General features: G+C 41.5%; 1 protein-coding gene across 1 annotated transcript; it reads left to right on the plus strand.

Moving 5' to 3' along the window:
- si:ch211-57n23.4 (immunoglobulin superfamily DCC subclass member 3) lies at positions 1 to 27926 on the plus strand. The gene is made up of 12 exons (XM_028596909.1): positions 1 to 10; positions 1837 to 2142; positions 5310 to 5454; positions 6605 to 6735; positions 7041 to 7178; positions 7284 to 7442; positions 20230 to 20395; positions 23467 to 23717; positions 23843 to 24007; positions 24797 to 24985; positions 26629 to 26742; positions 27799 to 27926. Exons 1-12 carry the CDS (start codon positions 1 to 3, stop codon positions 27924 to 27926), a joined length of 1902 nt encoding a protein of 633 aa, XP_028452710.1.
- The last annotated feature ends 3 nt before the right edge of the window (positions 27927 to 27929 follow it).

Raw genomic sequence — 27929 nt, forward strand, 5'->3', positions numbered from 1 at the left:
ATGTATGGATGTAAGACAAGGTGGGCAGTAAGGAAATTGTTAAAGCGTCAATTGAACATGGCATTTAGGAGCTCTCTATTCATGCAGTCAGTTTATTTTTCCAAGTTTTGACATATATGTCTCAGAGATGTCTGCCTACACCCCAGTACAATGGAGATCATTATTTTATGTTTTTTTATCTGTAGTGTGAAAATGACATTTGAAAAACTCCTAATACCTGTTACTGTCGAAATGTTTCATCTAATCGTTAAAGGCTGTAAGCACAACAAACAACATTGTATTGGGTTAGAGGCCAAAAATCTCAGAGAGATATACTGTATGTCAAAACCCGGTAGTATCTGCATTGCTAGTTACTACTAAAGGTAAGTAAGAAAATGTTTGCTTTTAGTTTTTAAAGAAAAACCCAAATCAGTGGGAATAGAAATGTGTAGGGATAGTGTTGTGCTGATGTTCAACACATCAGCAAACAGCATCAGCTAGCTTTCGGGGTAGAAATTAAATGGGAACAGAAATGCGCAAAATAACTGAAGCTAATCCAAAGTCATATTCAGCTGCAAGCTGCTGTGTGTGTGATGTGATGCTTGATGATGGCTGAACAATAATTCATGTTTTTGTCCAGCTCAGGGCCCAGCTGAAGGAAAGGGTTGAACAGGTTGAACAGATGCAAGACTCCACAGTGACATTGATAAGGCATTGTGCAGGTTCAAGTGCAACTGTGTTTGTTTCTGCTTACAGCTAGAAAGGAAAGTGGCTATTGCAAGGGTTCAAGGCTCTTTGCATATTAGGGACATTACCACCAAAAAAGACTGAAAGAAAATGGGGAAGACTGGGAGTGTCACCAAGGTCACAGAGGGGAGGGGACAAAAGTGAGGAAGAGAGCTCTGGTGGCATGGGAAAGTCACCTCAGAGATGGATCTGAAAGGACTAGATGAGACGGGAGGGGTGGAGGGGATGCATAAGAAGGGGCAGATGGTGCCCTAGGGTGCATGGTGGCTGACGGGAGTTTTTACAGAGGTTACTGTGGTTTAAGTGCAAATAAGCATAGTCACAACACTATTGTCACAATTGGCCCCATGCATCAATGGAGGGTCTCCTAACTTGACCCCAGCAACCCTTGCCAGTGTTCTCCTCCCCAGCCCGGGTATTGTTGTTGCCCTCTCTGGCTGGATGGCTCGCTGGCATCCAGCATCCATTGTGGCTCGCCTTCAGTAAAAGCGTTATAGGCCGCAAAACCAAATGCACCATCAATCAAATGAGGCGGTTTCTGGTGTTAAGTGAGGGTTTTCAGGCAATTCGGTTAGGGTTCTCTGAGACTTGGTGTCTTCCAGAAAAGCCTCCCATTGTGCTATTGTCTCTGGAACCATTGGATGTTTGTGGATTTGAGATGAAAAATCCTCCTATGTCTTATACAAAACACTTCTGCAGTTCAAGGTTGCTCTTCCGCGTACAACTCATTCCATGTTAAAGCAAAAACGTCCTTTGGTTCTAAATGATAGTTTCATTGGATTTTTTGACTGGTTTCTCAAGGTGTGGACTGAACGAGAAGGACAGCTGGACTGTTTATTTGTCACCTCGGGGAAATTCCTTTTTTCATTCTGTTTTTATTTTTCTTAATTCACACACACACACACACACACACAGGCAGTATGTCTTGACTTTTATTGAGCCTTCCATCACTTCCGGATGGTTTAATAGAATTACATTAACCTGATTACAATTCTGAGTTTGAATATTCCTCTGGAGCGTACAACAAATTATCATTTCGAGTAAGCAGATTTGTAGTCATAGAGCCTTTCTCTGTCTGATAACCTGTCTTTACCTTTCTTCTGTCTGCAGGTGGCTGTTTGGCCTCAGAGCTGTCTTTCCTGCTGGAGCCAAGTGATGTGATCGCGGTAAGGGAACGCCCGCTTATGCTGGACTGTCGGGTGCAGGGTGAAGAACCGATCATGGTTACATGGCGTAAAAACGGGGTGCCTTTACCCACCGGCCCGCGGGTTCAGGTGCTGGCGAATGGCACGCTGGTCATCCAGAGCTTCCAGAAACGCAAAGAAGGGAGCGACGCGGATATGGGCGAGTACGACTGCGCTGCCCAAAACCGCTATGGCATGCTGGTCAGCCGCAAGGCCAAAGTCCTTTTGGCATGTAAGTGTTGGACAGTGCAACACAGCACATTACTGTTACATTCTACTGTATATATTTTTCATGCCATACAATTATATTTGCTTTGGAACAGTACAAATATTACTCAGGGATGGAAGGAGATAATGTCACTGGTTCTCCTATGTCCTGATGAGCAGAACAACTTTCTCACAGTGCAAATGAGTTGACTGGGAAATTGGAGATGCAAAGAGGAAGTGCATTGCATTCACTACCACAACAACCTTACACCATCTATTCTTACAGCTACATTGATAGGATATGGAAATACAGAAATCTTAATTACGAGATCCTTATTTCATAATTATGGAAAAAATCTCATTATTTAGATACTAATTATGAGATCTTTTTGTGTAATTGGAGATGCTTAGTCATAATTTCAAAAACAAAATCATAATTTTGAAATTTCCTTTTATAGAGGTCTGATAAAAATATGAACTCCAGTTCAAAGTAATTACTTGTTTTAAAACAAGTAATGCTCATTGTAATTATAGGCCGTAGCCAGGACTTTAGAAATACTTAGCTCATGAGTCCCCATTCACACCCAACGCCAAACACCAAAATTATAATAATTACAAAAATGAGTGCCCTTCTAGTTAATAAATGTATTCCAAAACAGGCTATATGCTGATTTATTGGGTGTTAGCAAGCAATTATATGCTGCAGCGATTTGACTGTGACAGTCAAATCCGGCTTCTTAGTTAAAATCATTGAATAGTCGACTATTCAGGGTAACCGCTTTAATATAGTTGTACATACACATACATCCTAGTGCCTATTTGAACATTTCTTTATAGGGCTCTCAGTGTAGAGGCTACCTTGGAACTGTTGTGGAATTTTAGTGTCTTGCTCAGTGGGACATAGGTGATCGCAGCAATGATACTGGTGAATATGTAAGATATTATCATATCCCGTAGGAATGATGGATACAACTAAAAGTTCCAAGTTGTAATAAAACATGATTTATCCATCACCGCCATTTGATAAAGGTTTTCATGTCTGCCCAAATGCCAATAATCACATAATAATACAGTATTAAGATGTAAAGACTGCACTTTCTACAATACTGCCCTCCTACTTGAAGATAACAAAGAGTCCTTGCTTTATCGTTACGATTGTGGGTTTTTGTACTGTAGTATGTGGATGTGGATGTAGATTGTATATATTGAGAAATCTAAATTAAATTAAAAAAAAGATTAACAGTCATTTCCTCCAGCAGTTTAATATTAAACCTGCACAGAGAGCTGAGGATGTCCCACAGTTAGTCACCACATGTTGCCTTCTCTCTGTCAAAACATCCCATAGTCTTTGTTATAAATGATGCTACACACAGTGAACACCTCTGCATCATACTTGGCAACCCAAGCCCCCCTCTGACTCTGTGATCCTTTGTTGTCAGAGGGAACAGGCGCCCAGATACGAACCCTACACAAAACATACCAGCTTGTCCTTATGGAGAGCCTATTAATAACACTGCTCAGCACATGTAGGCATGTACATTACTGTACACACATACCTTCTCCTCTCCACCCCCACCCCTTCAATTAGACCGATAAAACCAGGGGTTTATGGTTAATCCAGGAGAATTACGACTGTCTTGAGGTGGACTAACGTCAATGCAATGAGTTGCCATGGTGATTCTCTCTCATTTGTAGATCCTTCCTCTATGGTATACACCCTTATTGATTATGGCAACCAGGTCATTAGGAATCCTGTGTGTGTGTGTGTGTGTGTGTGTGTGTGTGTGTGTGTGTGTGTGTGTGTGTGTGTGTGTGTGTGTGTGTGTGTGTGTGTGTGTGTGTGTGTGTGTGTGTGGGAATACAGGACATGGCAACGTATGGTTAGCACAATTGTGGGCGTAAAAAAATATGTCATGACTTAGACTAACAAGGGCTACACATAATTATGAAATGGATTGTAAAATGATTCTAATCTAACCCAAAAGATAAACAACATAAGATAGACTTTATTAATCCCACACTGGGGAAATTCCTGTGCTACAGCAGCTCAAAAGAAAAAAGAAAAACAATGTACACACATCAGAAGACATAGGAGAAAATATATACATAAAGTATAAGAACAAGAAAAATAGAATCAGTTATAATAATAATAGTAATAATAAAAAACAGACATATTTACACAATAAACACCCTTATATAAACAGATATGCAGATGAGTAAGGTGCTGGTGAATATAAATGACATATTGCTCAGTTGGAAGTAACAAAGAGTGATAAATGAATAAATATGCATAGTGCAGAATATTGTCCAGTGATGGATCATATTGCAGAACCAGCTAGCATTGCTGCATTATGATGTTGTATTAAAGAGTCTGACTGCTGCTGGGATGAAGGACCTATGGTAGCACTGAGGGTGCAGCAGTCTGCTGCTGAAGGGAGGGGGGGGGGGGTGTGTGAGAGGTGTTGCCCATGATTGATGCCAGCCTGGCTATCATCCTCCTCTCCCCCACCTCCTCTATGGTGTCCAGAGGGCAGACCAGAACAGAGCTAGCCCTCTTCACCAGTCTGTTTAGCCTTTTCCTGTCCCTCTCTGTGCTCCCAGCTCCCCAGCAGGCTACTGCCGAAAAGATAGCAGCTGCAACCACAGACTTATAAAAAGTTTTTAACAGAGTCCTGCACACACCAAAGGACGTCTTTATGTTAATGGTTATCAATAGCTAGCCAAGCTGTTTCCCGAAAATTTTCTTGCAGATGGTGTAAAAACAAAAGGCTGATGGAAAATCTCTTTCCAAATGTGTCCTCTTCAGAAAAGTTGGAAAATCAAGAAAGAGAAGTGGAGGAATAGAAAATGTGTTTTAGTGTCTTCAAGTATGAAAATCTGGCATGAGAGAGACGCCACTAATCATCTCCACCTATCTCTCCAAAACCCCTGCATCCTATATTTCCCATAATGTAACCAATAGTATCTTTTTGTCATCAGGTTATTTTCTCTGATTTGACAAAGATCCTCCAAAGTCACAGAAGACATTATATTAAAAATATGACATTTTTTATAGGCTAAGTAGTGGTAACCCTGACTGATAAACTGATCTTTGTGTGTAGAATTGGTGGAGTGGCCCTTTAATGTTTCAAAATAAAATGCATATCCAGTATTTTCCTCATTAAGGCTGATCTTTGTGTGGTTTACCTTCAGCTCTTCCTAAGTTCCACACCCACCCACTGTCCATGACTGTGGATGAGGGAAGTGTCGCTCGCTTCCAGTGTCAGATCACCGGAGTACCTGAGGCCAAAATCACCTGGGAGAAGGACCGAGTACCACTCAACAACACCGACAACAGGTAACACCATACACACATGCACTACAGTGTATGGAATAATGCACTTTATTTATATAGCTCTTTTCTAAACTGCTTTACAGAAGAAAATAAAACCAGAAATAAGGAATAAGAATAAGGACATGAGCACAGACAAAGACAATAAAATGGACCGAACAAATAAAAAGAGCATAAATAAGAACATATATTAAACATTTCCAAAAGCTTTTATGGAGTGAAAGGTCTTTCAGAATAGATGTTTTAATAATACTCTGCATATATCACAAAGTACGATTTTAGTTGTTATATAGTTTTTGTGTGTAAAATCGCTGCAGTAAGGCGGTGACACCGCGGTGGCTGACACACACCCTGGTTTCCCTGATTATTGATGCTACTGAATTGGGTGTGCCCTTGCCCCCACCAGTAGCAGACAGGCTCTGACGGTGGGATGCAATTATTATTTCTTTTTAAATTCAATTATTCAATTATTTATTTTACATTATAAATCAGATTTTATTTTGGCACGCAGCATTTTCAGCTATTGTGCAAACATACACTTTTAGTATGGACACACTGTTTTATAAATGGACCCCAGGTCAGACATGTATCCAGGGGCAAGGCCGTTTAAAGCTTTAAAAGTAGATAGACATAGAATGTCTGCATTGAGCAGCAGCATTTTGTACCACGGTGGAGGGAGCCCTCTCTGATGCCCGCTGTAGGACCCTTGTTGCTCCTTTAACTACGACTATTACTACTGCTGTACACAATTGTATAAAATGTACATTTAAAATAGTACATTGTGCTGATAAAGCCTCTCTTTCACTCTTCATTTAAAGTAAACATTTGAATGAAGGACTTTTACTGTGCGGTATTAATAGTTTTACTAGCAAGAGGCTGTTTGCCTGGAGCCCCCGAATCCCTAAATCCACTCCTGAAATAAATACCCAAGTCACAGCTTCTGCCGGTAAGAAACACACTCACTGTATACTGAAATACTGTAGGATTAAAGTACTGTAACATATGCCTTGTTTGCTTGTTTGGGGTGTTACATTTCATTACAACACATTCCAATGGCTTCACTTATGGTTCAAACAGAGGGGACATATATTTGTTTAGCGTATGTGTAATCGTTTTCGGTGGCTCACCTGCCCCCATCCCTCTCCTCCCTGTCCAGGTACACTCTCCTGCCAATGGGGATTCTCCAGGTGACAGGCGTGAGGCAGGCCGATGCAGGGGTTTTCCGCTGTGTCGCCGCCAACCCTGCCAACACTCGCTACAGCCATGAGGCCATGCTCAACATCACTGGTAGGTGGACACACATGTTGTAATAGATACAAGTAGTTAGAGAAAGACCTCTGTGGAGTGAACAAGGGTTAGGAGTTATATTCCCTTTGGCTGTAGCTACATTATTTGTTCCTTTAGGGATATATGGATTGTGTCTGTGTACCTGTAGAAGTAATTGTCTTTACTGCACTATATCTCAGACGTGTTTGCCATTTTATGCCAAACAACAGTCCTTAACATAAATTTGTATCCCAAAATGAAGACTTTACAACTGAAAGCTGTATCATCTCATTAATATTCATTATTTGTTTCCTTCATTCTTCCAGGTGGAGCGCTAAGAACCTACAAGGAGCCGGTCATCCTGTCAGGACCCCAGAATCTGACCATTACTGTCCATCAGACGGCCATCCTGGAGTGCATCGCCACAGGAAACCCAAGGCCAATTGTTTCCTGGAGCAGGCTAGGTACCCCTGGACATTTCTAATAGAATGTACATGATTGGAGGAGAATGTGTTACTAACATGCAGCATGTTTTTATCTCTGTGTGTCTCTGTGTCTGTGTCCATCAGACGGACGCTCCATTGGGGTGGAGGGTATCCAGGTTCTGGGGACGGGGAACCTGATGATCTCAGATGTTTCCCTGCAGCACTCTGGTGTGTATGTGTGTGCTGCCAATCGGCCCGGCACCAGAATGAGACGTACTGCACACGGACGACTCGTGGTACAAGGTGAGGCCATACAGAGACATACTGCTGAAGTGCTCTTGAGCAAAGCACTTAACTGTCTACTGAAAAGAAATGCTTTCTATTATATTCTATTCTAATCTATACTATACCATACTGGCCCAGTAGAGCTCCTCACTAGCCATCAGTACTGGCCACTGATTTTGTATTGACTAACTATACAGTAACAGTCCATTTTGGGGAAACACTCTTCTTTGCTATCATATCAACATCAAGTGAGAAGATGGTTATAGGTTATAATATCTCTGTGGCCAGTACAGACAAGGCCATAACCAGCATTTCAAAAATACTGAGGTTATTGAGTACAAATTTCACAAGGTCAACCCTTCTCAGAAGTATATGGCTACTGTAGCAGGCACTAAAATCTGTAACTGTTTCCTATTATTATTGTACGTCTTACATAGTATACATTTCTGTACATTTCAAGACCCTACCCTAATCATACAGCCAGGGATATAATTAAGGTGGAGAAATGCTTGATTGATTTAAAATTGTATATAAGTAATTGTCTAACATCTGTAAATTAATAATACTAATGATTGAATTCAATTAGGGGTATCAAAAGTGAAAACATACACTTGTAACGTAATTTAAAAGATGGCTAGTTGCTAATAAAGCTAATTATTAATATTCACCTATTTTCTGTTCAAACACAGTGCTCCTTTATCCTGTCAACACCATTATCAGGACAGTATTTGAGGAATGCTGTGTGTGGTCACTAAGTTGTTCGAAGTTGTATTTTTTTCCACTTTTGTGCTAAGCTAGGCTAAACATGTCTCTATCTCTGTACTGGACACACAGAGATGAAACATCTGAAACATCTGAGTCTGGGGAAGACAAACTAGCAAATAGTGGACTGTTCCTTTAATATAAAAACACATCAGTGCAGGGCATGGTGCATTCAGGGAAGGAATGGCTGAGTGAAGATACACAGCTCACTTAGCTGCAGAGTGTTGAGGGCGTGCAAAAGGGGCCAGTCAGAAATATGAACATTGTCAGTGTTCAATTTCTAATTACCAAGCTATCTCTGATTTCTGATGTTCCTGCAAACGACGGGAGTACAATTTGATTTTCAGAAAGGATTTAAATCTATAAAAGCCTACTGTAAATCCTCAAACCTCAAACACATCCAGTTTTTACAGTGTACTGCATACAGATAGAGATGTTGTGGAGACCAGTGGTGGGGGAGTGACAGCATACATTCACTCAAGTATTGTATGCTACTACTTCTACTTCACTGCAGTTCAGAAGGAAATATACTGTTTACTGCACTGCAGCTAGTTTCTTAAGATTTCACTTACAAAACAAAATTTGACAACATTTCTACATTAACGTATTTCTGTTTTTACTTGGGTAAAGGATCTAAGTACTTCTTTTACCACTGACAACAACACAGTTCTTAATGCAGTCACAAGAGCATTAAAGTGGTACTCCATTCATTTTCCATAAAGTTTCCAGTCCCCAGTATTGATCAAACACAAAATGATCTTAAATTTCCCATAATGCAACTAATAGCATTTTTTATTTTTTTAAGATTATTTTTTGGGCTTTTTTCATTTGATTAGACAGTGAAGATAAGTCCCTTTCTGACCAGAGGGATTTTTGCAGTTCCTAGAACCCTTTATTTCTCCTGTTCCAACTGGACCAATTTGGGGATTATTAAGTTCCTGTAACTCTTTCAGCTCCTACTTCAGGGTAGGGTCTTTTTACCTTTTCCCTTTTCCACATAGGAACCCTTAGTGACCTAGCAACGTCTGAAACACAAACATACATATTCTTCACGGTCTGTTGCGATTGGCCTACGTATGCTAACTCGTAAGACAAACATCACACATTCAACCAGCTAATTGTTAATGCTAGTTAAACTTACCCGTCGTTTCATTTGCCTCTTGCGCTCTGCTCTTCTATCTTCTTCCATCATATTAATTAAGATCATATTATGCTGGAGCTTTCATCTTCTGTACTCCAGCCTTTAAACAGCGCCGTTCGAACTGTGTTATGAGGATCCCGGCAAGGCACAACAGGAACATTCCGACGGCCTCCTCCATGCTGGTTTGTTGTTGTATGTGGTCAAGTGATGACGCTATAAAGACCATTGCCGTGCTTGCGTCACTCCCTTACCCCTCCTATAGTCCCTATGGTCACTTGGCCAGTGTGAATGCAAATGGAAAAAACGGTTTTGGGGGAGAGTAGTTAGTAGAACTGTTTAGAAGTCGACTGTTCCTATAACTAAGTTCCTGGAACTACTTGGTCGGAAAAAGGGCTATAGAGAGGAAAGGGAGAGGGGACGACACGCAGCAAAGGGCCACAGGTCAGATTTGAACCTGGGCCACTGCCAAGGACTCAGCCTACATGGGGCGTACACTCTACTGGGTGAGCTAGAGGTCACCCCACTAATAGCATTTTTTAATCAGACCCTCCCTGCTAGGTTAATGTGAATATCTCTCAAACTGTATCTGTAAAGTTGGTGGGGTGGCTCCTTCAATAATTCCAAAGCAGACTGATTGTTCCTCTTACTGCTTGTTTTCAGTGAACACACAACACTGAAATCACAACTCTCCTGTATGTATTCACTTTAAGGGCCCTATTTTAACGATCTTAGGGCACAGCGTGAAGCGCCTGGCGCAGGTGCGTTTAGGGCGTGTCCAAATCCACTTTTGCTAGTTTAACGGCAGAAAAAAGGGTCCGTGCACCAGGCGCATGGTTCAAAAGGCTTGTACTTAGTGTCTTCATTAATTCATAGGTGTGTTTTGGGCGTAACATGCAATAAACCAATCAGAGATCATCTCCCATTCCCTTTAAAAGCCAGGTGCGTTTGGACCTTGGAGCATTGCTATTATGATGGGAGATTTGAACCGTAATATTTTTATTTGTAATCTTCTGCATGTGTGTGTGTGTGTGTGTGTGTGTGTGTGTGTGTGTGTGTGCTGCTGTGTGTCCCTGTGTGTGTAACAAGCATAGTGTGCGTGCGCTGTGCACGAGCCTAGGAGCATTTTACTAATGTGTTGTTAAAATAACAATGAAATGCTGCGTTATTGACCAGGTTTTTGTTGGTTAATGGCGCGATCACTTTCCGCTGCCTCAAGATAGCAATACTCCCAGAATGCACCTGAACACACCTCCCTGTAAGACCAGCATGCCCATGGGCCACAGATGGGCGCAGGTGTATTTGTTATTTAAACGACGTGAGCGCTGGACGGGAAGCTGACAACTGCGTCGGTCTTAAACTAGCAAAGAGACTTGGGGCGGGCGTTGCGCTGATCGATAGGGCCCTAAGACTTCATTATCAGTGTTGTGGTGCTCTGTCACATCGGGAGTGTATTCATTAGTTATTTATGTATTTTATATATATGATTGAGAAAATTATAGTAGGCTATATACTTTATACTATAACTTCAAATAATGATAATGATAAATGATAATCATTTGAAAAATAAATCAAAAGAAAAAGCTGAAGCACAGTTCATAAGATTTCTTGTAATCCTAATTACATTAATCTAAATTCATATAATTTAGCTTTGCCTTCATCCATCCATCTAATTGTTCTTGTTGTGTCCGACTCTTGACCGAATCGATCAATACTTGCCCCTGTCACGCTCTCACACTGATTGGCAGTGCCTTTAATGTAAAGGAGGGGCCTGATCTTTAATATATTCATGAATGTATTGACTAATTTGCTCTCTTTTTGGGGTTGAGAGAGAACAACCAGCTTTAGGCTTTGGTCATCTGGTAACATGGCCACCCACAAAGTGTTTTTTTAAAGTGTTTTAGTGTAGAAGTCGAAATGTCCTCATCAAAAATTAGATTATTACAACAAAACTGTAGTAGGCGAGAGCTGAGATTGGTTATAGTTATGATAAGGTGAGAGGTATCTCTACTAATGTCTTTAATGACACTGGGTCATTTTAGGAAATACTAATTTTTTTGTATACAAAGTAATACAAAGACATTTGTGTAAAACAAAACATTCATATCCAAACTGTTTATATTATGAAGTATTTGGAAATATGTTTAAAAATGTTCATAGTTAATTTTTAAATTAGAAGAAAACGTTTGCTCCATGACTAAATGGAGCAAATATAAAAGACGTTGTGATGACTCATTATTTAGCTGAAGTCAAGTTCAGTGAGGCTGGCTGCTGTTTATAGTGTAAAGGTTAGCAGAGGTCTGAACTTTCACACAGTGTGTGTGTGTGTGTGTGTGTGTGTGTGTGTGTGTCCACGGTCATGGTCAGGATAAAGGGACAAAGAAGGCAATATACAAAGAGACAAAAAGTGGAGGACATCTAGACGGTCAATGCAGGGTGCAAGGTGCAGGATGGGGGTCCAAGGGGAGGGGAGGGGAAGGGGTGGTGGTGGTGGGGGGGTTAGGACCTGCAACCTCTGACCCTTAACCCCTGACCCCTGACCTTGACAGGAGGATTCAGGGCGTATGTCTGTGAAAACGGTTGGAGCGAGGGAGGAGGGGTGGAGTCAGGATAGACAGATAGGGAGTTGGAAGGAAAAAGGAGGTGTGGTCCCAGGGATAATTAGGGAGAGCTGGAAGATGAATAGTATCCCGGCAGAGGGGTCATGGCAACCAGGGTGTTACCACGTAGAGGGAGACACAAAGGATGGCCAGCCACTTTGGAGAATTGCTTAAAACACGTCCCTCCCTCCTCCATCCCTCCCTCCCTCCCTCCCTCCCTTCTCATGTTTGTTATGCAGACGAGATGAGCTGCACATCTTTCATCATGCAGACCCCATGCTGAGGGCCTTAGTACACTTCTCATATTTCCCACACTGGAGATGAATTATCATATACTGAACCACATCATTTTTTTCCCAAATGTGTTGAAGAAAAACTTCAAATATGTATTTTTGGCAGTGCTGGTTAGGAACTAAGTACATTTACTAAAGTGCTGTAATTAAGTACAATTTCAAGGTACTGTAGTGTACGTCACCTGTGGGAGGAAAAGGTTTAGGGGTGTTGTAGTTCCAGGCGTTGCCTGAGTGTGACTATAATAAAGTATAACAATAGTAATAGAGTAGTGGTTGTTTGGTGTTACAAACAAATAAGAATTCCTGTTTCTGTTACTTTATACTTAATATCAGAGGGAAGTATCATATGTTTTATGACATAGCATTTATCAGACAGTTGTACAGTTACTAGGCGAGGGGCGAAAATATCGATACAGAATAGTATCGTGATATTTTCCGTGGTAATAAATACTGTATCGATACACAGACGCCAAGTATGGATCTGTTATGATATATGTGTTGGACAGTCTGTCTGCTTGACTATTCCATTCTGCAGCAGTAAAATTGAAGTGAGATGAACAAACAGAGACATTTATCTTTTTACCTAAAACAGATGTTGACAAAGTTTCCTTTTGGGGACATCATTTGAAATTGGGAAAAATTTTAAATTGGAAAAAAAGGTAATAAATTGCAATATATTGCAGAATATTGTACATTAAGTAATATACTTATTGCTAGTGATGGTCAAATGAAGCTTCGTGAACCACTGTCTTGACTTTCTGAGCTCACTAGATGGCGCAAACAAAGGGTTTGAAAACACACTGAACTGCCATTCATTTAACCTTTTTCTTTGAAGAGAGAGCGCCATCTAGTGAGCTCAGAAAGTAAAGACAGTGGTTCGCAAAGCTTCATTTGACCATCACTAGTTATTGCAGTTATATTTAGAATCTCTGGATGCTAATGTTCCTCAGAGTACCTTCATTTACATCCTCAGCTACTTGACTCATCAGACTGCATTAGGCACAACTAAGTAGGCAAAATATAATGTTCAGTTTTATGAGGAAAATGACACAGTATGGTTCACAAATATGTAAATCTAGTTATGTTCAGTGCCTGTCCAAACAGTGGACAGATGTGTGGAACCCCCCAAATAGGCCACAAACAAAAAGGGACTTAACGTAATAAGAAGAGGTAGGTGTGGGGAAACTCAAGGTCAACAGAATCACCAATCAATACAGAGTATGGATTGACTGATGAATGGTCAGCTGAGGATGCCTGACAATTTGTAACATTATGGTGGGACAGCTGAACAGATGAAGGGGTGGACAGTTATCCCCTGAGAGATAACGATCTCACACACACACACATGCATACACAAAGAGAGAGAGAGAGAGAGAGAGAGAGAGAGAGAGAGAGAGAGGAGAGAGAGAGAATGAAGGAAACTGTTATGTCGTGGGTTCACTTCAGATAATCTTGTTAGTAGAGACAACACGGACACGGTTGTGTTTTCGTGGAAAACTACTGACTTCTTTACTAACGTACTTGTTCACTTAGTACATTCAGATAAACACACTAACAGTGGCGACACAGCGCCAACTAGTGGAACGGGGTACTCAATACACAATGTCCCATACATCACATCTCCTCTCCACTAAATGTTGTGCTCCATGAACATGAACAAAAACATCTATATTTTTTTTTTATAACGTGTATAATGTTACCTAATCTTGAGGTAGGGAGTAGACTGTCCCAAACCCCGAGCCCGTCAAGGGATTATTATGCCCTTATTCTTGAGACATGACTCTTTAATCTAAATGAACACAAATGTAACAGTCTCTTATCCAAAAATGTGTCAAACAACTGTCCAACCTTATGGACTTCCTTAAGGGCTAAAACGAAGTGGTTTCGTAATGACACGAGATGGGTATCGCTTACCAGTCTCCTGATGTGGTGTGTTGACTACCTCTGATGTTACCGGAAAAGGTTGTACACTCACTGGATCAGGAGATGGAATAGCTGGGTCAGGAACTGTGTTCTCCAACAACGGCAGATCTGGTGCAATGGAAGTAGACTTCGAAGACTCGGGAACATCCAACTCTGCATGTCGAGCAAGCATCTGGTCAGCATGCCGTCTCCAGTGTTCCGAAGATCCCACGTTGATCGTATAAGACACAGGACCCGTTTCAGCCGAAACCACACCAGGTGTCCACTTCTCTCCTCTCCCATAATCACGCACTAATACTGTGTCACCCACTTTGAATGACCTGGCCTTAGCACGTGTCTGTCGACGAGCACACTGCTCCTCTTGTGCTTCCTCCCCTGTTCTTGCAATGCTAGGCTTCATTAGGTCGAGTCGGGAACGCAGCTTGCGATGCATGAACAGCATGGATGGCGATTCTTTTGTGGTGGAGTGTGGAGTGTTGCGATACAACAGTAAGAATGCATCCAGTTGGGGTTGGATTGAAATTGTTCCCTTGGAGCACTTCAATGAATGCTTGAATGTTTGCACAAAACGTTCTGCCAGGCCATTCGTGGCGGGGTGAAATGGCGCAGAGCGTATGTGCTTAACCCCGTTATTCTTCATGAATGTCTCGAATTCGCTTGATGTAAACTGAGGACCATTATCGCTCACTAAAACCTTATAAAGCCGTAACGACTGAATAGCCCTCTCAGCACCTGTATGGTCTTGGAAGTCGTGGTAGAACTCATCAAGTGCACTTCAGGCCATTTGGAGTGGGCGTCCACGACCACCAAGAACATATGGCCTTGGAAGGGACCGGAAAAATCAACATGAATCCTCTGCCATGGAGCTCCTGGCCATGCCCAAGGATGGAGAGGCGATGGTCCAGGTGCTTTTTGTGTGAGTTGGCAGGATTGGCAGGTCTTTGACACTTGTTCGATTTGAGCGTCAATTCCTGGCCACCACATGTAACTGCGGGCGACGGCTTTCATTTTGACAACACCAGGGTGTCCCGTGTGTAGCTCGGACAACACTCTGGGTCGCAGCTTAGGAGGGAGGACAACACGGATACCCCACATGAGGCACTGTTGCTGAACAGTCAGTTCATCCTTCCTACTGATGAATGGTGCCAGTGTTCTGTCCACATGCTGAACTCTCGGGAAACGACCTGTGGACACCATTTCCAGTACTTGAGCAAGGACAGGATCGGTCCTGGTCTCTCTGCAGATTTCTTTACAGCTCACGGGCAAGACTTCCAAGTGTTTAATGTGAAAACTGTCCACAGTGTTGGGTTTCTCCTTAACTGACGTGGCAAGTGGCAGGCGGGACAGCCCATCAGCATTGCCATGACGTGCGGCTTCTCTGTACTGGAGGCTGTAATCATGAGCAGCCAACAGCAGAGCCCACCGCTGCATTCTGGCGGCTGCCATAGATGGTATTGCTTTGCTGGGACTCAGAATTGTGGTCAGAGGGCGATGGTCAGTGAGGAGCGTAAACTTCCTACCATATAGGTAGTGATGGAATTTCCGAACACCAAATACAATGCCAAGAGCTTCACGCTCAATCTGTGCGTACTTTTGTTCTGCTTTATTCAAGGTCCGTGATGCAAAGGCTATGGGCCTCTCTTGACCATCTGGAAAGATGTGCGAAATCACAGCGCCTACCCCATAGGGTGAAGTATCACAAGCCAGCCGGATAGGCAGTTGCGGGTCGTAATGGGTAAGCACACTTTGCGATGACAACTGTTCTTTGGCCACCTGAAATGCTGTTGCACATTTTGAAGTCCATTGCCACGGTTTGCCTTTGCCCAAGAGTGCGTTGAGTGGGCTAAGAATGGTAGACAAGTTTGGAATGAACCTGCCGTAGTAGTTAATCAGCCCTAGAAAGGATCGAAGCTGACTCACATTCGTCGGTGCAGGAGCCTCCACAATCGCCCTTACTTTCTCAGGTGATTTGTGCAGGCCATGGGCGTCGATAACATGGCCCAGGTATTCCAGTGAATCCTTGAAAAATTCACATTTTTCCTTTTGGACACGTAAGCCGAATTCTTCAAGGCGTCCCAGGACAGCGTCCAAGTTCTTCAGGTGCTGAAGGCGGTCTTGGCCAGTTACCAAAATATCGTCCAAATAGCAGTGGACGTTCGGAAGACCCTGGAAAACCTGGTCCATGGCCCGCTGAAATATTGCTGGGGCCGACGTGATTCCAAAGGCAAGTCTGTTGTAACAGAACAGCCCTTTTGATGTTGTTATGGTGAGATATTTGCGAGAGTCTTCCTCAACAGGCATTTGCAGATATGCGTGGGACAAGTCCAGCTTACTGAAATTCTGCTCCCCTGACAGTGATGCAAATAAATCCTCAATCCGAGGAATCGGATATTTCTCCACCTGCAGAACGGGGTTGATTGTCACTTTGAAATCACCGCAAATCCTAACATCTCCATTCTTTTTCACAACTGGCACTATAGGTGTTGCCCAGTCGCTGAACTTGACAGGGGATATGATGCCCTGTTCACTCAGCCGATCAATCTCAGCTTCAACTTTTGGCCTCAGAGCATAGGGAACGACTCTTGACTGGCAAAACCGTGGTTGATGACGCGGTTTCAGAGCTATGGCCACTTTAATGCCTTTCATTGTGCCCAGCTCCTTTTTAAAGACTTTATTGTGCCTCTGTAGCACAGCTTCTAAAGTCTCCTCACGAACTGTCTTAATCTCCCGCCAGTCAATCCGTATTTTCCGCAGCCATTCCCGCCCAAAGAGCGGTGGTGAAGCCCCTTTGACCACATACAGTGGTAGCTTAGCCTTCTGCTTGTTCATTTTTACCAAGACTTTGATGACCCCCTCCGGTGAAATCAGCTCGCCAGTGTATGTCTTCAGTATAGTATTCGTTTGGCGTAAAGGTACATGACACAACTGCATGTCATATAGTTCTTTGGATATTAGAGAAACTGCAGCGCCTGTGTCTAATTCCATTTGAATCGTCTTTCCTTCAATCTTTGGTTTAACACACGTGTGAAAGGTTTCCTTTCTGAGCCACCATGTTTAGTGTTAGCTCTGCATCTGTTGTGCTACCCTCACTACTGGACATTTATTTTGCATCCATGTGGTACACTCCACTCTTCTTTTTCTTTGTAAACACTTTTTGTTTTACTTTCTTTTCTCTATTTCCATGCTCTTTGTTTCGACACATTCTTGATATGTGGCCTTCCTTACCGCAGTTGTGACATGTTTGGTCCTTGTAATAGCAGTCAGCCTCTTTATGATTCGTTTTCCCACAGCGCACACATTTGTAGCGTTGCTGGCTAGTCAGTGACAGTGCATTTATTTTTAGTGCATTACTTAGCTGGTGCGTTTCTTTTGCTACCGTCTCCATTGCTACTGTTATTTCCACAGCCTTTTTCCAAGTGAGTGCAGTCTCGGTCAGCAATCTTTTCTGTATTGCCTCCGTGTTAAGTTCACACACGAGTCTGTCTCTCAGTGCATCCAGCAAATGCGTGCCAAAGTTGCAGTGTTCTGCTAACTGTTTGATCACTGCCACGTATTGGCTCACTGATTCTCCCTCTTGTTGGTTTCGTTTATGGAAGCGGAATCTCTCGGCAATGACAATCGGTGCCGGAGAAAAATGCGACTGCAAGACACTAACAATATCATCGTATGACTTTAGCCCTGGCTTGTCAGGAGCTACGAGTAGTCCGTAGGTAGCGGCGCCCATTACACTGAGTAGAACGGCTGACTTTTTATCATCCTCAATCTCATTTGCTGTTACAAAATGTTCAAACCTTTCCACGTAAGCTGTCCACTGCTCCACTGACTCTTCGAAAGCAGATGCCCGATGTATCCGTGTCGTGCCATTTCCTACCATTAGCAGTAGTTCCCCGTTTCGTTGAGCTCATTAGCCTCTGTTAGCCACAAACTCCTTTTTCTTCCCCACACACAGTCAATACCGTGGCGGAACCAAAAAAAACAACAAAAACAAACAAACGGTAATCAAAAGTCGTCCTCGTCGCCAATAATGTTATGTCGTGGGTTCACTTTAGTACTTGTTCACTTAGTACATTCAGATAAACACACTAACAGTGGCGACACAGCGCCAACTAGTGGAACGGGGTACTCAATACACAATGTCCCATACATCACAGAAATAATGCCTTAAACTTGATTTTGTTATTAAATATACTGGTGTTTGGATGTTTTAAGCCCATTTCATGTACTGTATATACTATATGTATATATATATGTGTGTGTGTGTGTGTGTGTGTGTGTGTGTGTGTGTGTGTGTGTGTGTGTGCATGTGTGGTTCATGCCAGTATGTTTCCTCTCATTTCAAGTCTTTGAGGAATGAAAATCAACTTCTAGACTTTAAACTGTCTGTTGTACAGTCAACCCTGTCTGCATTTGAAACTGCACTACAATACAACAATAACATAATATTATACCATAGCCACCAAAAATACTGTTTCAGGACACTAATACGTAACATGCTGCCCCTGCCTGTAGGTTCTCAGTCGTATTATTTCTGGTTTTTAGTCATTTCAGTATTTCAGTAATGCTCCTCTCAACAGTTCTTGGGGCCAGAGTCAGGTCTTTAATACTGGATGTCTTTATTTGGCAGTCCAACCAAAACCTCTACACTGTTGAGAAAAGAAAAGAAAAATCCACACTTATGTAATATTTAAATCTAAATTTGTTCCTTGAAACCCAAAAACTGACTGATCACCACTCCTTTGCCCCAGCATGTCTACATTTGCTCCTGTAATGGTTTAACAACCCAACCACACACACCTACAGGCTGCCATTGTCACTTCATTCTGTTTCCTTCATGGCTTAGTTTTAGCTCAGATGAACTGAGAGCTGCTTCTGATAAAAGAAAATGCCTGGCTGCAGTGATGAATGTGTCCTTATGGAAATGGTCATCTTGTTGACACACCCCCCTCAGCTCATAGGTGGATGGTTGGGGGGCGGGGGTGACACAGGGTGTTGAGGTCAGTAGATCAATAAGATGCTGAAGTGGGGAAGGGGGTTTAGGGCTTAAGGGATGCTGCCTTTATCCCAGCATATATATATATATATATATATATATATATATATATATATATATATATGCATGTCTATTGTGCCTCTAATATAACCTGGGGGTCAGGAAGAGGAGCAATCAACCCTGCAACCCTGCATCTGGACAGTGTGTGTGTGTGTGTGTGTGTGTGTGTGTGTGTGTGTGTGTGTGTGTGTGGGGGGAAGACACGCTTGACACCAAGTTCAAGCACAGACACAGGTTTATGAACTATATATAATTACCGTTGAAATGTATTTTTTATTTTTTTATTTTAATGTGTATTGTATTGTATTGTATAGGGACAAGTATTTAGCATAAACTAATGCCACACAGCACAGCATTCACAGCTTGGGCTAATTTGCAATGCCCTTCTCTAGATGAACCTTTAAAATACACAAAACTCAACAACAAATAGATAAAGAGACAAAACACAAACTCAACATGCTGAATGGTTTGAGAAGGTTCTAATATATTTTTCTATATACAGTATGTGTCAGTTTGACTATTTTCCTGTTATCTGTTTTGGGGGTAGCTATTCTTGTCCAACCCATACCACACTTATTCAGTTCTGCTTTGAACTTGTTCCTATTTTATACTGCATCATGGTTTTAAAACATGGTTGTCCACTTAATAAATGTAAACAAATTACCAGATGAAACAGATGTTCTGAAATATATCAGTCCTGCAGTCTAGAGGATTTGATGCATTTGTATTCTTAACCACAAACTTAACTGTTGATAACTTTACATGTAAACCTGGATATATTGTTAAAGTAGTGAGTACTGAGTGATAATGCAAACAGTATTACGGAGAATTGTTCCCATCAGGCCTCTGAAACTATAAATTGTAAATGTATTATTTAAATAAATGTATGACACACATTAGTGTTCCAGCTCTCAGTGTTTCTGGCCGTGGGGGCAGCCGGGTTTATGGACAACGTGAGTCTGTTACGTGCTTTAGTTTTGTAATGTGATACTTTTTGGTGTCTGCACATTGTCTTATCTCCCGCTCTGTGTCTCCTCAGCTCCTCCTGAGTTCCTGCAGTGGCCGCAGTCTGTTTCCAAACCAGCAGGGGGCAGTGCTGTGTTCACCTGTGTGGCCCAGGGCGTCCCCGAGCCTCACCTCATCTGGCTGAAGAATGGCAAGGTCCTGATGCCTGGACACAACGTCAAGCTGACCAATAACAACAGGTAGTGATGGCAGTGATGTACTGGGATGTGGGTAAATGACTTTTTCACTTCATTTACTAGAACCTAGAGAATAGGAATGACTTAATCTCTCCATTCTTGGGTCCGCTCTGGCAGTATGGACAGTCTCATAGTTGAATGATCTTTAAAATACATAATTAAACAATCAAACAAATACCGCTCAAAGAAGCCAATTTAAGAATTATTAGTATTAATGATGACTCAGAAATATAACTTAAAAAAATAATTAAAATTCAAGTAATTTTAACTTAAATAAACCAGTAGAACATGAAAAGCTGCTCAGTTACAGTATGCTGTATGTATAAGTTTAACATGTCACCCAGAGTACCCAGGTTTGCAGTTCTCCAACCAAACTGAACATTCAGAGAATACAGTCCTAGGGCTGGTTCAAGCATAAAAAGAAACATTTGAGTAATGCACATTGAACATTAAGTTAAGTATCATGACAACCCCAGCACCTTCTGTACAGTACAGCACTGGTGCTGTATTGAATTATGTCATGACAGTGTTACTTGAAGCAGGAAAAATGTAGATGGGAGTTATATTCATATATACAAAAGAGAAAATGAGGCACAGGCCATAGTGATGCTTTCAGAAGCAGGCAGCAGATCTAACAGAATTTTAATCTCAGTCTAGGTCTAGGATCTGAAAATACACATATGGCAAGATCTCCTCTAAAATGGAAGCAGTGGTGTTCTCAGGCTTCGGTTTTCTATAAAAAAAAAAAATCAATGCAAGTCACCACTACATACATTTTATCCCTGCACTTACCAGCTGCACCACATGGTGGCAGCGCCGCTGCACCAAGGGTGTAAAGTTACTTAGCCAATCAGGGTGTGATTTATGATTCAGCAATTACATCAAATCAAACAGATGACATCTATCCATCAGAATGGGTTTATTTATGATTGATGACATGTTCATTTCTATATTTAAACCTTGTCTCTCAAAAACACTATATATATCTATATACAGCAGTAAATATACTAGGGATAGACCGATGATCGGCCCTGGCTGATTATCGGCCCGTCTTTTGGCAGTTTGAAGATGAGGGGTTTTATTTGCCTGATAACTGATAAAGTTAATGAATTAAAAGTGACTTTGGCTCGGCTACAGCTCTGTGTCTCTCCCTCTGCTTCAGTTTCACTCAGCACTGAGTCTGACTTCATGTCCCCCCCTCCCCACAACACCATCTGATCTTTTATATGTATCATGATGAAAGTTTCTGACTTATTAAATAATTTCTTGAAGCATTTTAACACAGTTTTGTGTTGGAGTATGTAACATTCCAAAATCTTAATTTTGATTTAAAGATTTTAATTTTTATTGTAAATGCATATCGGTTCCAAATACCGGTTTCATTAACGACTAATAATTAGTGCCGGTATCGGCCTTTAAAAACCTGTATCAGTCGATCCCTAATATATACAGCTATATATAACTGCTATGTATTCCAGTTTCAAATATTTCTAACGTTCATTGTAACAAGCTAATCTCAAGAGGAAACTGCCCTCCTGAGCTGCATTATTACATGATATTCAATATTATTGAACTGTTTCTCCCACTCTCTTGAATTGTGTATGTATCCTGTATGTGTGTACTTAGAGTGCATGGAGCAGACCACGCACACACCCTTCATTGTGTTTGACCTAGGAACCAACCAGTTCTCTAATGTTAGAATACTACCCTGACCCAGGTTTGTTGAGTGGTTAAACATTTCTGTAATTTGGAATATGCAACACAAAAAAAAATAAAGGTATTAAAAAAGATTTCTCAATAAGACACTCCTTCAAAAGAAAGTAAAAATGCAGGAGTGGCCTTGTTAGGTCGTTGTCATTTTAATGCATAATGTGCTTTGAAACATATTACAAAAACAAATGTGCTCTTTTTTTTATTTCCCTGTCGGGATGGGATAAAGTTATTGAACTTAATTTATTTTCCACAAAGCAAACCTGGGGCCTTGACCAGCAGTAGTAGTAGTAGTAGTAGTAGTAGTAGTAGTAGTATGTGGGTATAGTTGGAGAGAGAGGCAGGTAGCAGCAGTAACAATGTCAGAAATAGCAGGAGTACTACTATTAGTCATGTCTTTGTATTAGTATTAGTATTCATACAGTATTTATGATGTGATATCAGTATTATTATTACTAAGTATTAAGGGCAATACTTTTCAGGCTCGGTCCTTGCCACGGCAGCTGCGGGTTCGGTTCCGACCTGCGGCCCTTTGCTGCGTGTCGTTCCCCTCTCTCTCCTCTTTCAAGTCTGGGCTGTCCTGTCAAATGAAGGCCTAAAATGCCACAAAAAAAGAATAAAAAAAATAAATAAAAAATATTGACTGTTAACTGACCGACAGTCTATATATTTCTGTTTGTTGTCTCATCTGAGAAAGGGGCTTTTTTTTTTTTTTTTTTTTTTTATGAGAGGTATAAAAGCAAAGTGATACGAGTAGTAGAAGTAGTAGTAGTGGTATTAGTATTTGCAAGAGTACTAGTGGTAGTTGTAACAGTAGCAGTTAAGCCGCTGATGTTGCAGTAGTAGTATTAGGGTTAGGTATACTAACAGTATTCCTATTTATTTTTTATTCATTTAATTGAACCTTTATTTATACACTGAGACACAGGAACTCATTCTCCAGAGACCTGTTTGGGACAGTACACAACATCAGTTACAGACAGACCAACAGATTACAGCAGTATTAACCAGATTTACCAAATAGTACATACAGCAGTTGAACAAAGGTTCAAATATTATATAGAATATTAAATATATATTAAATAAATATTAAATTTAAGGAGACTGAAAACACTAAAGTACTAAAAACTAAAACAAGATTCCAAAGATGTTTTGTTTTTTTCCCAGTGCCGTTAAAATTAGTTCATAATCCCGTAGCGGGATCAAGCTGGACTATTTTAGGTCCTGCTGCAGTATCTTCCAGGCTCTGTACTAGTGTTGCTGTAACTCCTGACCCTCCGTGTTTTCCCATCCAGTCCCTGTGTTGTGGTGTCTGGTAGATGTGAAGAGCAGTGAGTTGATGAATGTGTGTGTTATCTGTGCAGCACTCTGGCTCTGACCCGTATCAGCTCTGAGGACGAGGCCATCTACCAGTGCATCGCTGAGAACAGTGCTGGCACTAACCAAGCCAGCGCCCGTCTAGCCGTGGCCCAGGCTAAAGACCTGCCCGCGGCCCCCCAGGGCCTCACAGCCATCGGGCTGTCCACCATTGCCCTGCAGATCACATGGAACCAGCCACCCGCCAACGTCACCGACAGCATCATCGGATACGTCCTGCACATCCGCAAGATAGGAGGTTAGTGTCAGCTCACCCTCACAGCAAGAGTTGACTGTCGAAAGATACCATCTGTACCTCACATTCAAAAAGGAGGAGTTCTAATAAGATAACTCAATCTAAATGGCTGTGTGTGTTTGGTTCAGAGCCTGACAGTCTGGAGCTGCAGGAAGCCATCAGTAAAGATACCTTCCAGCATGATGTGACCAACCTGGAACCAGCCACCACCTACTCCCTCTACCTGAAGGCCTTCTCTCCTCTGGGAGCCAGCCAGCAGTCCTACACGGTGGTGACTACAACACTAGGGGGTGGTAAGAACACTGTCTGTCTCTATAGTGAATCACATTGGTTGACGTCCAAAAGATAGAGAAGATCAGTGAGAATAATGTTCAAAACAATATGGTCAAAATCTTGAAAAAGTAAGAAGGTTCAAAAGTCAAGTATTAAAATGTAGAGGCTGAATGTAAGAAAGACCTAAATATCCTGATATGCCTATGCACACACACATGAGGTTGTGCATCAACCTTTCTGAATTCTTCAGCAAATTCTCTTTGCACTACATTTTATTTAAACATTTTTATATAGAAAATTGAGTGCTTGTGTAAAATAGTAATGTACACTATTGGAAATCTGATGGTTAAAGAGCAAATAATGTAACCAGAGATGCAATATAAGTAATGGAGACATTGATGAGTCAAGCAAGCAACTTATGGTGCAAGAACATGATATCAAGTTTATGAATCTTGATATATTTCTATGAATGATATAAAACTATGAATGATACGTATGTTATGTACATTGTAAAATTAAACTGCTTTGGTATGAAATGAAATTGCTATCCTTCAATAGGTCCCTTCATAAGTTTTATTGTTGCACTGGTTTTATCATTCTTCATGTTTCTGTAGTTTTTGTTACCATTCTGTGGTTTTTATATTGTTTTCTTCGCTGAGTGCGCTTCCTGTCAGCTGCTGCAATGACCACATTTTTCAACCAAACCTGCTCTGTTCTCATGATCTCTTTTGAGGATAGTACTGTTTTTTTGTCCAGTCTATCAGCTCGTCTTGCATTGTCTCCTTTTTCTGTCTCCGCTCTCCATCCAGTGCCGACCCCTCCCACCTTCTTCACCAAGGTAATAAACTCAAGCACCGTGCAGGTCCTCTGGGAGCTCCCCAGTAAGGCCGGCAAGGCTGAGGGCTTCAGGCTGTCCTACCGCAGGGTCCCTCACGCTGACTTCGAGAGGCCAATCCAGTTGCCCTATCACATCAATGCCCACACCATCTCTAAACTGGGTGAGTCTCATACCTTAATCATGCATACAATTAAATCTTGCCATGTTTTACAATGACTCGGACTGTTCATGCATGTAAAAGTAAATTTACTGAAAACCTTGGTTCCCGCCCACATTAATTAATATGTGAACAGCAGCATCTGTCTCTCCCCCATGTTTGTTTACATAGAGACACCTCAGGGCTCAATACCTGCTGTAACCATAACAACACACTGATCTTGGTCACCTACAAAACAACATGATTCAACTGGAACACAAGACATCAGCTGCACTGTGCCGTCTTCTTTTATTATGTGATTATATTTCAATGGCAGAAATGGGAATACAGATTGTATTCATGTATTCATTCATATGTACAACTTGAATACAATCTGGCACTTACACCGCTGACTCCCAAATGTGCTGCATTGTTGATTATGTGGTGTTCAGTAAACATCCCCCCTTTGCTGGCCTGACCATCAATATGTCTTCATTTTTTTTTGTACATATGGGTAGGTGTGTATGGTGTCAAAGGGGAATGTGCCACCTTCAACAAAAACTATTATTAGAAATTACAGACCTGTAAAATAAAGTGTTACCACATTTACTTATGGCACATCAACAATATTATATTAAATATGCATATATTATATTAATATACAAGAACATATTTCACATAAATTGCAGTTTACATAAAGGCTGATTAAAGAAGGTTATTGACACATTAATGAGTCCACTGATGTACCTGATTAAGTCTGTCTGTCTATAATCAGTCAACCTTTGCTGCAGCCCACACTGTCACTACGTGGAGAATTCACTGAACACACATTCACAGCACAAGTGCTGTCAATGATCATTTCCTGTGTCACATGACAATTTCCTCACGAGTTCGTCATCAAACAGCACTGTATTTAATTACAGCTGAAAGTGTGGCCCCATGGCTCAGCATACACATTATGTCTTAGTCACAACAGGCGCTTGGCCTATTAAGTATTGCATAATGATCAAGACCATTTCTGTAAAATGTGTGGTGCCACTTAGAGATGTGTGGTCCCACTCAGTGATGGAGCCAGTTAGAAACACAGCATGTAATACATTCACCAGCAGCCTAAAAAGGATATTTTGATGTAATAGGAGATTGTAGAGATGGGTCATCAGTGATGCAGAAAGCCAAGAGGACATGATCTAGAACAAGAATTAGATGTGATGCGAGAACAAGACAATTTGAGATTATATAATGACCTGTTGATTTGATAATTGTCTCTATTCCAAGTAATCCAATATTCTCTCTGATCTTTATGGTGTGCAATTGCAATCCCTGCACCACTAATACAATAGACAATGTGTACGTTTTGTATAAGTATCTGAGTAACTGAGTATCATTGTGAATAAAACAACACATCCTCACTTCTTGCCTCACTCTGTAGCTAAAACAGAGACCTGACACAGGGTGAAAAGAGGATCTGCAGCAATGTGCAGTACACCAAAATATGGTGTTTTTTGAAAATTAAACCATGTAAACCTATTCTGGTACAACCTCAAAATACAATTATGAACCTGAAAATGAGCATAATATGGGCGCTTTAAGTCAAGACACAAATCATTCCCCTTTAAAAACTTTGTTTCCAACTCCTGACTGACTCTGCATGGGGCCTATTGTTTTAGAATCGGGTGCAGTGTATGAAGTCAAACTGGTGGCCTACAATGGAAACGGGGAGAGTGACTTCTCCAAGAGACTGGTGTCGCTGGCAGAGGAAGGCATGAGTGACCAAACCAGTGGTGAGTATGATCACACACACTGTCCTGAGACAGCTTTCAGAGGGCCCTCTGATGACACCTGTGAGTGCTGTAGAAGAGTGCAAAGTACTAGGATGGTCAAATTTTAGTTAGTAATCCCATATTACCCAAACATATTTACTAATTGACAACCAATACACACATTTTAGCCTTTATAAACAGTGGTTCCAAAAATGTTCTGACATTGCTTGAACTTAGACTTTATCATCATTAGGTTAAAGAACAGACTAGAAACTATTTTATAAAGACATTACACAAGTGAAGGATAATGAACCTAATTTAGTTATAATTAGATGCATACAAGATATAAGATGACAAATGTCTAATATCTAAATTATGCAATAGAATACAAAAAGTCCATACATACCCTTCTCATCTCCGTGCGTGTGTAACTCTGTCTGACGCCCCCAGAGCTAGCTAAGCCTAGCACTGATCCTGGAGGTAACCGGCTCCATCTAGCTTACTGCTATGTTGTGATTTGTGATTTGTATAGTCAATGTGTGTACAAATAACAAGGTCACATGAGACACTGCCATCTTCTAACCGTATACATTAATTAAAATACAAATAGAAAAATGTTGGACTGGGAATGACATGCAGCAAAGGGTCGCAGGACGGAGTCAAACCCGCGGCCACTGCGTCAAGGAGTAAACCTCTACATATATGGCCGTGGGCTCTACCAGGTGTGCTAACCTGGCGACCTAAGTGGGCCTTTTAAATTGGCCAATATGCATTGAGCTGCTGCCCCCGTGCACAGCAGTACATAGCTTGGCTTCTGTGTCAGTACTCCTGTCTGCTTCTCCAAACTGGGGGCGTGCTAACCGCCATCTACTGTAGGTAATACACTGACTATTGATAACTACCTCATACAACCACTTCAAAAGAGCCAAACTATCCCATTAAGACTATAATACCAGCAATATGTAAAACACTTGAAGAAATGGACCACTTATGTGTGCCAAACGCTAGCTTTGCTGAAGATCTGTTTTTTTCCATCATGAGGATGTTCTTCATTAGTGCTGGCTTTGTTTCCAGGAGGGGACAGTCTGTGTCAGTGCAGGGATGGAGAGGCCTCTCTTGGCAGCATCGTAATTGGCATCCATATTGGCACCGCCTGTATCATCTTCTGTGTTCTCTTTCTCATGTTTGGATACCGTCGCAAGTAAGTG

Source organism: Perca flavescens, chromosome 14 (assembly GCF_004354835.1).
Source record: "Perca flavescens isolate YP-PL-M2 chromosome 14, PFLA_1.0, whole genome shotgun sequence".
NCBI classification, from domain to species: Eukaryota; Metazoa; Chordata; class Actinopteri; order Perciformes; family Percidae; genus Perca; species Perca flavescens.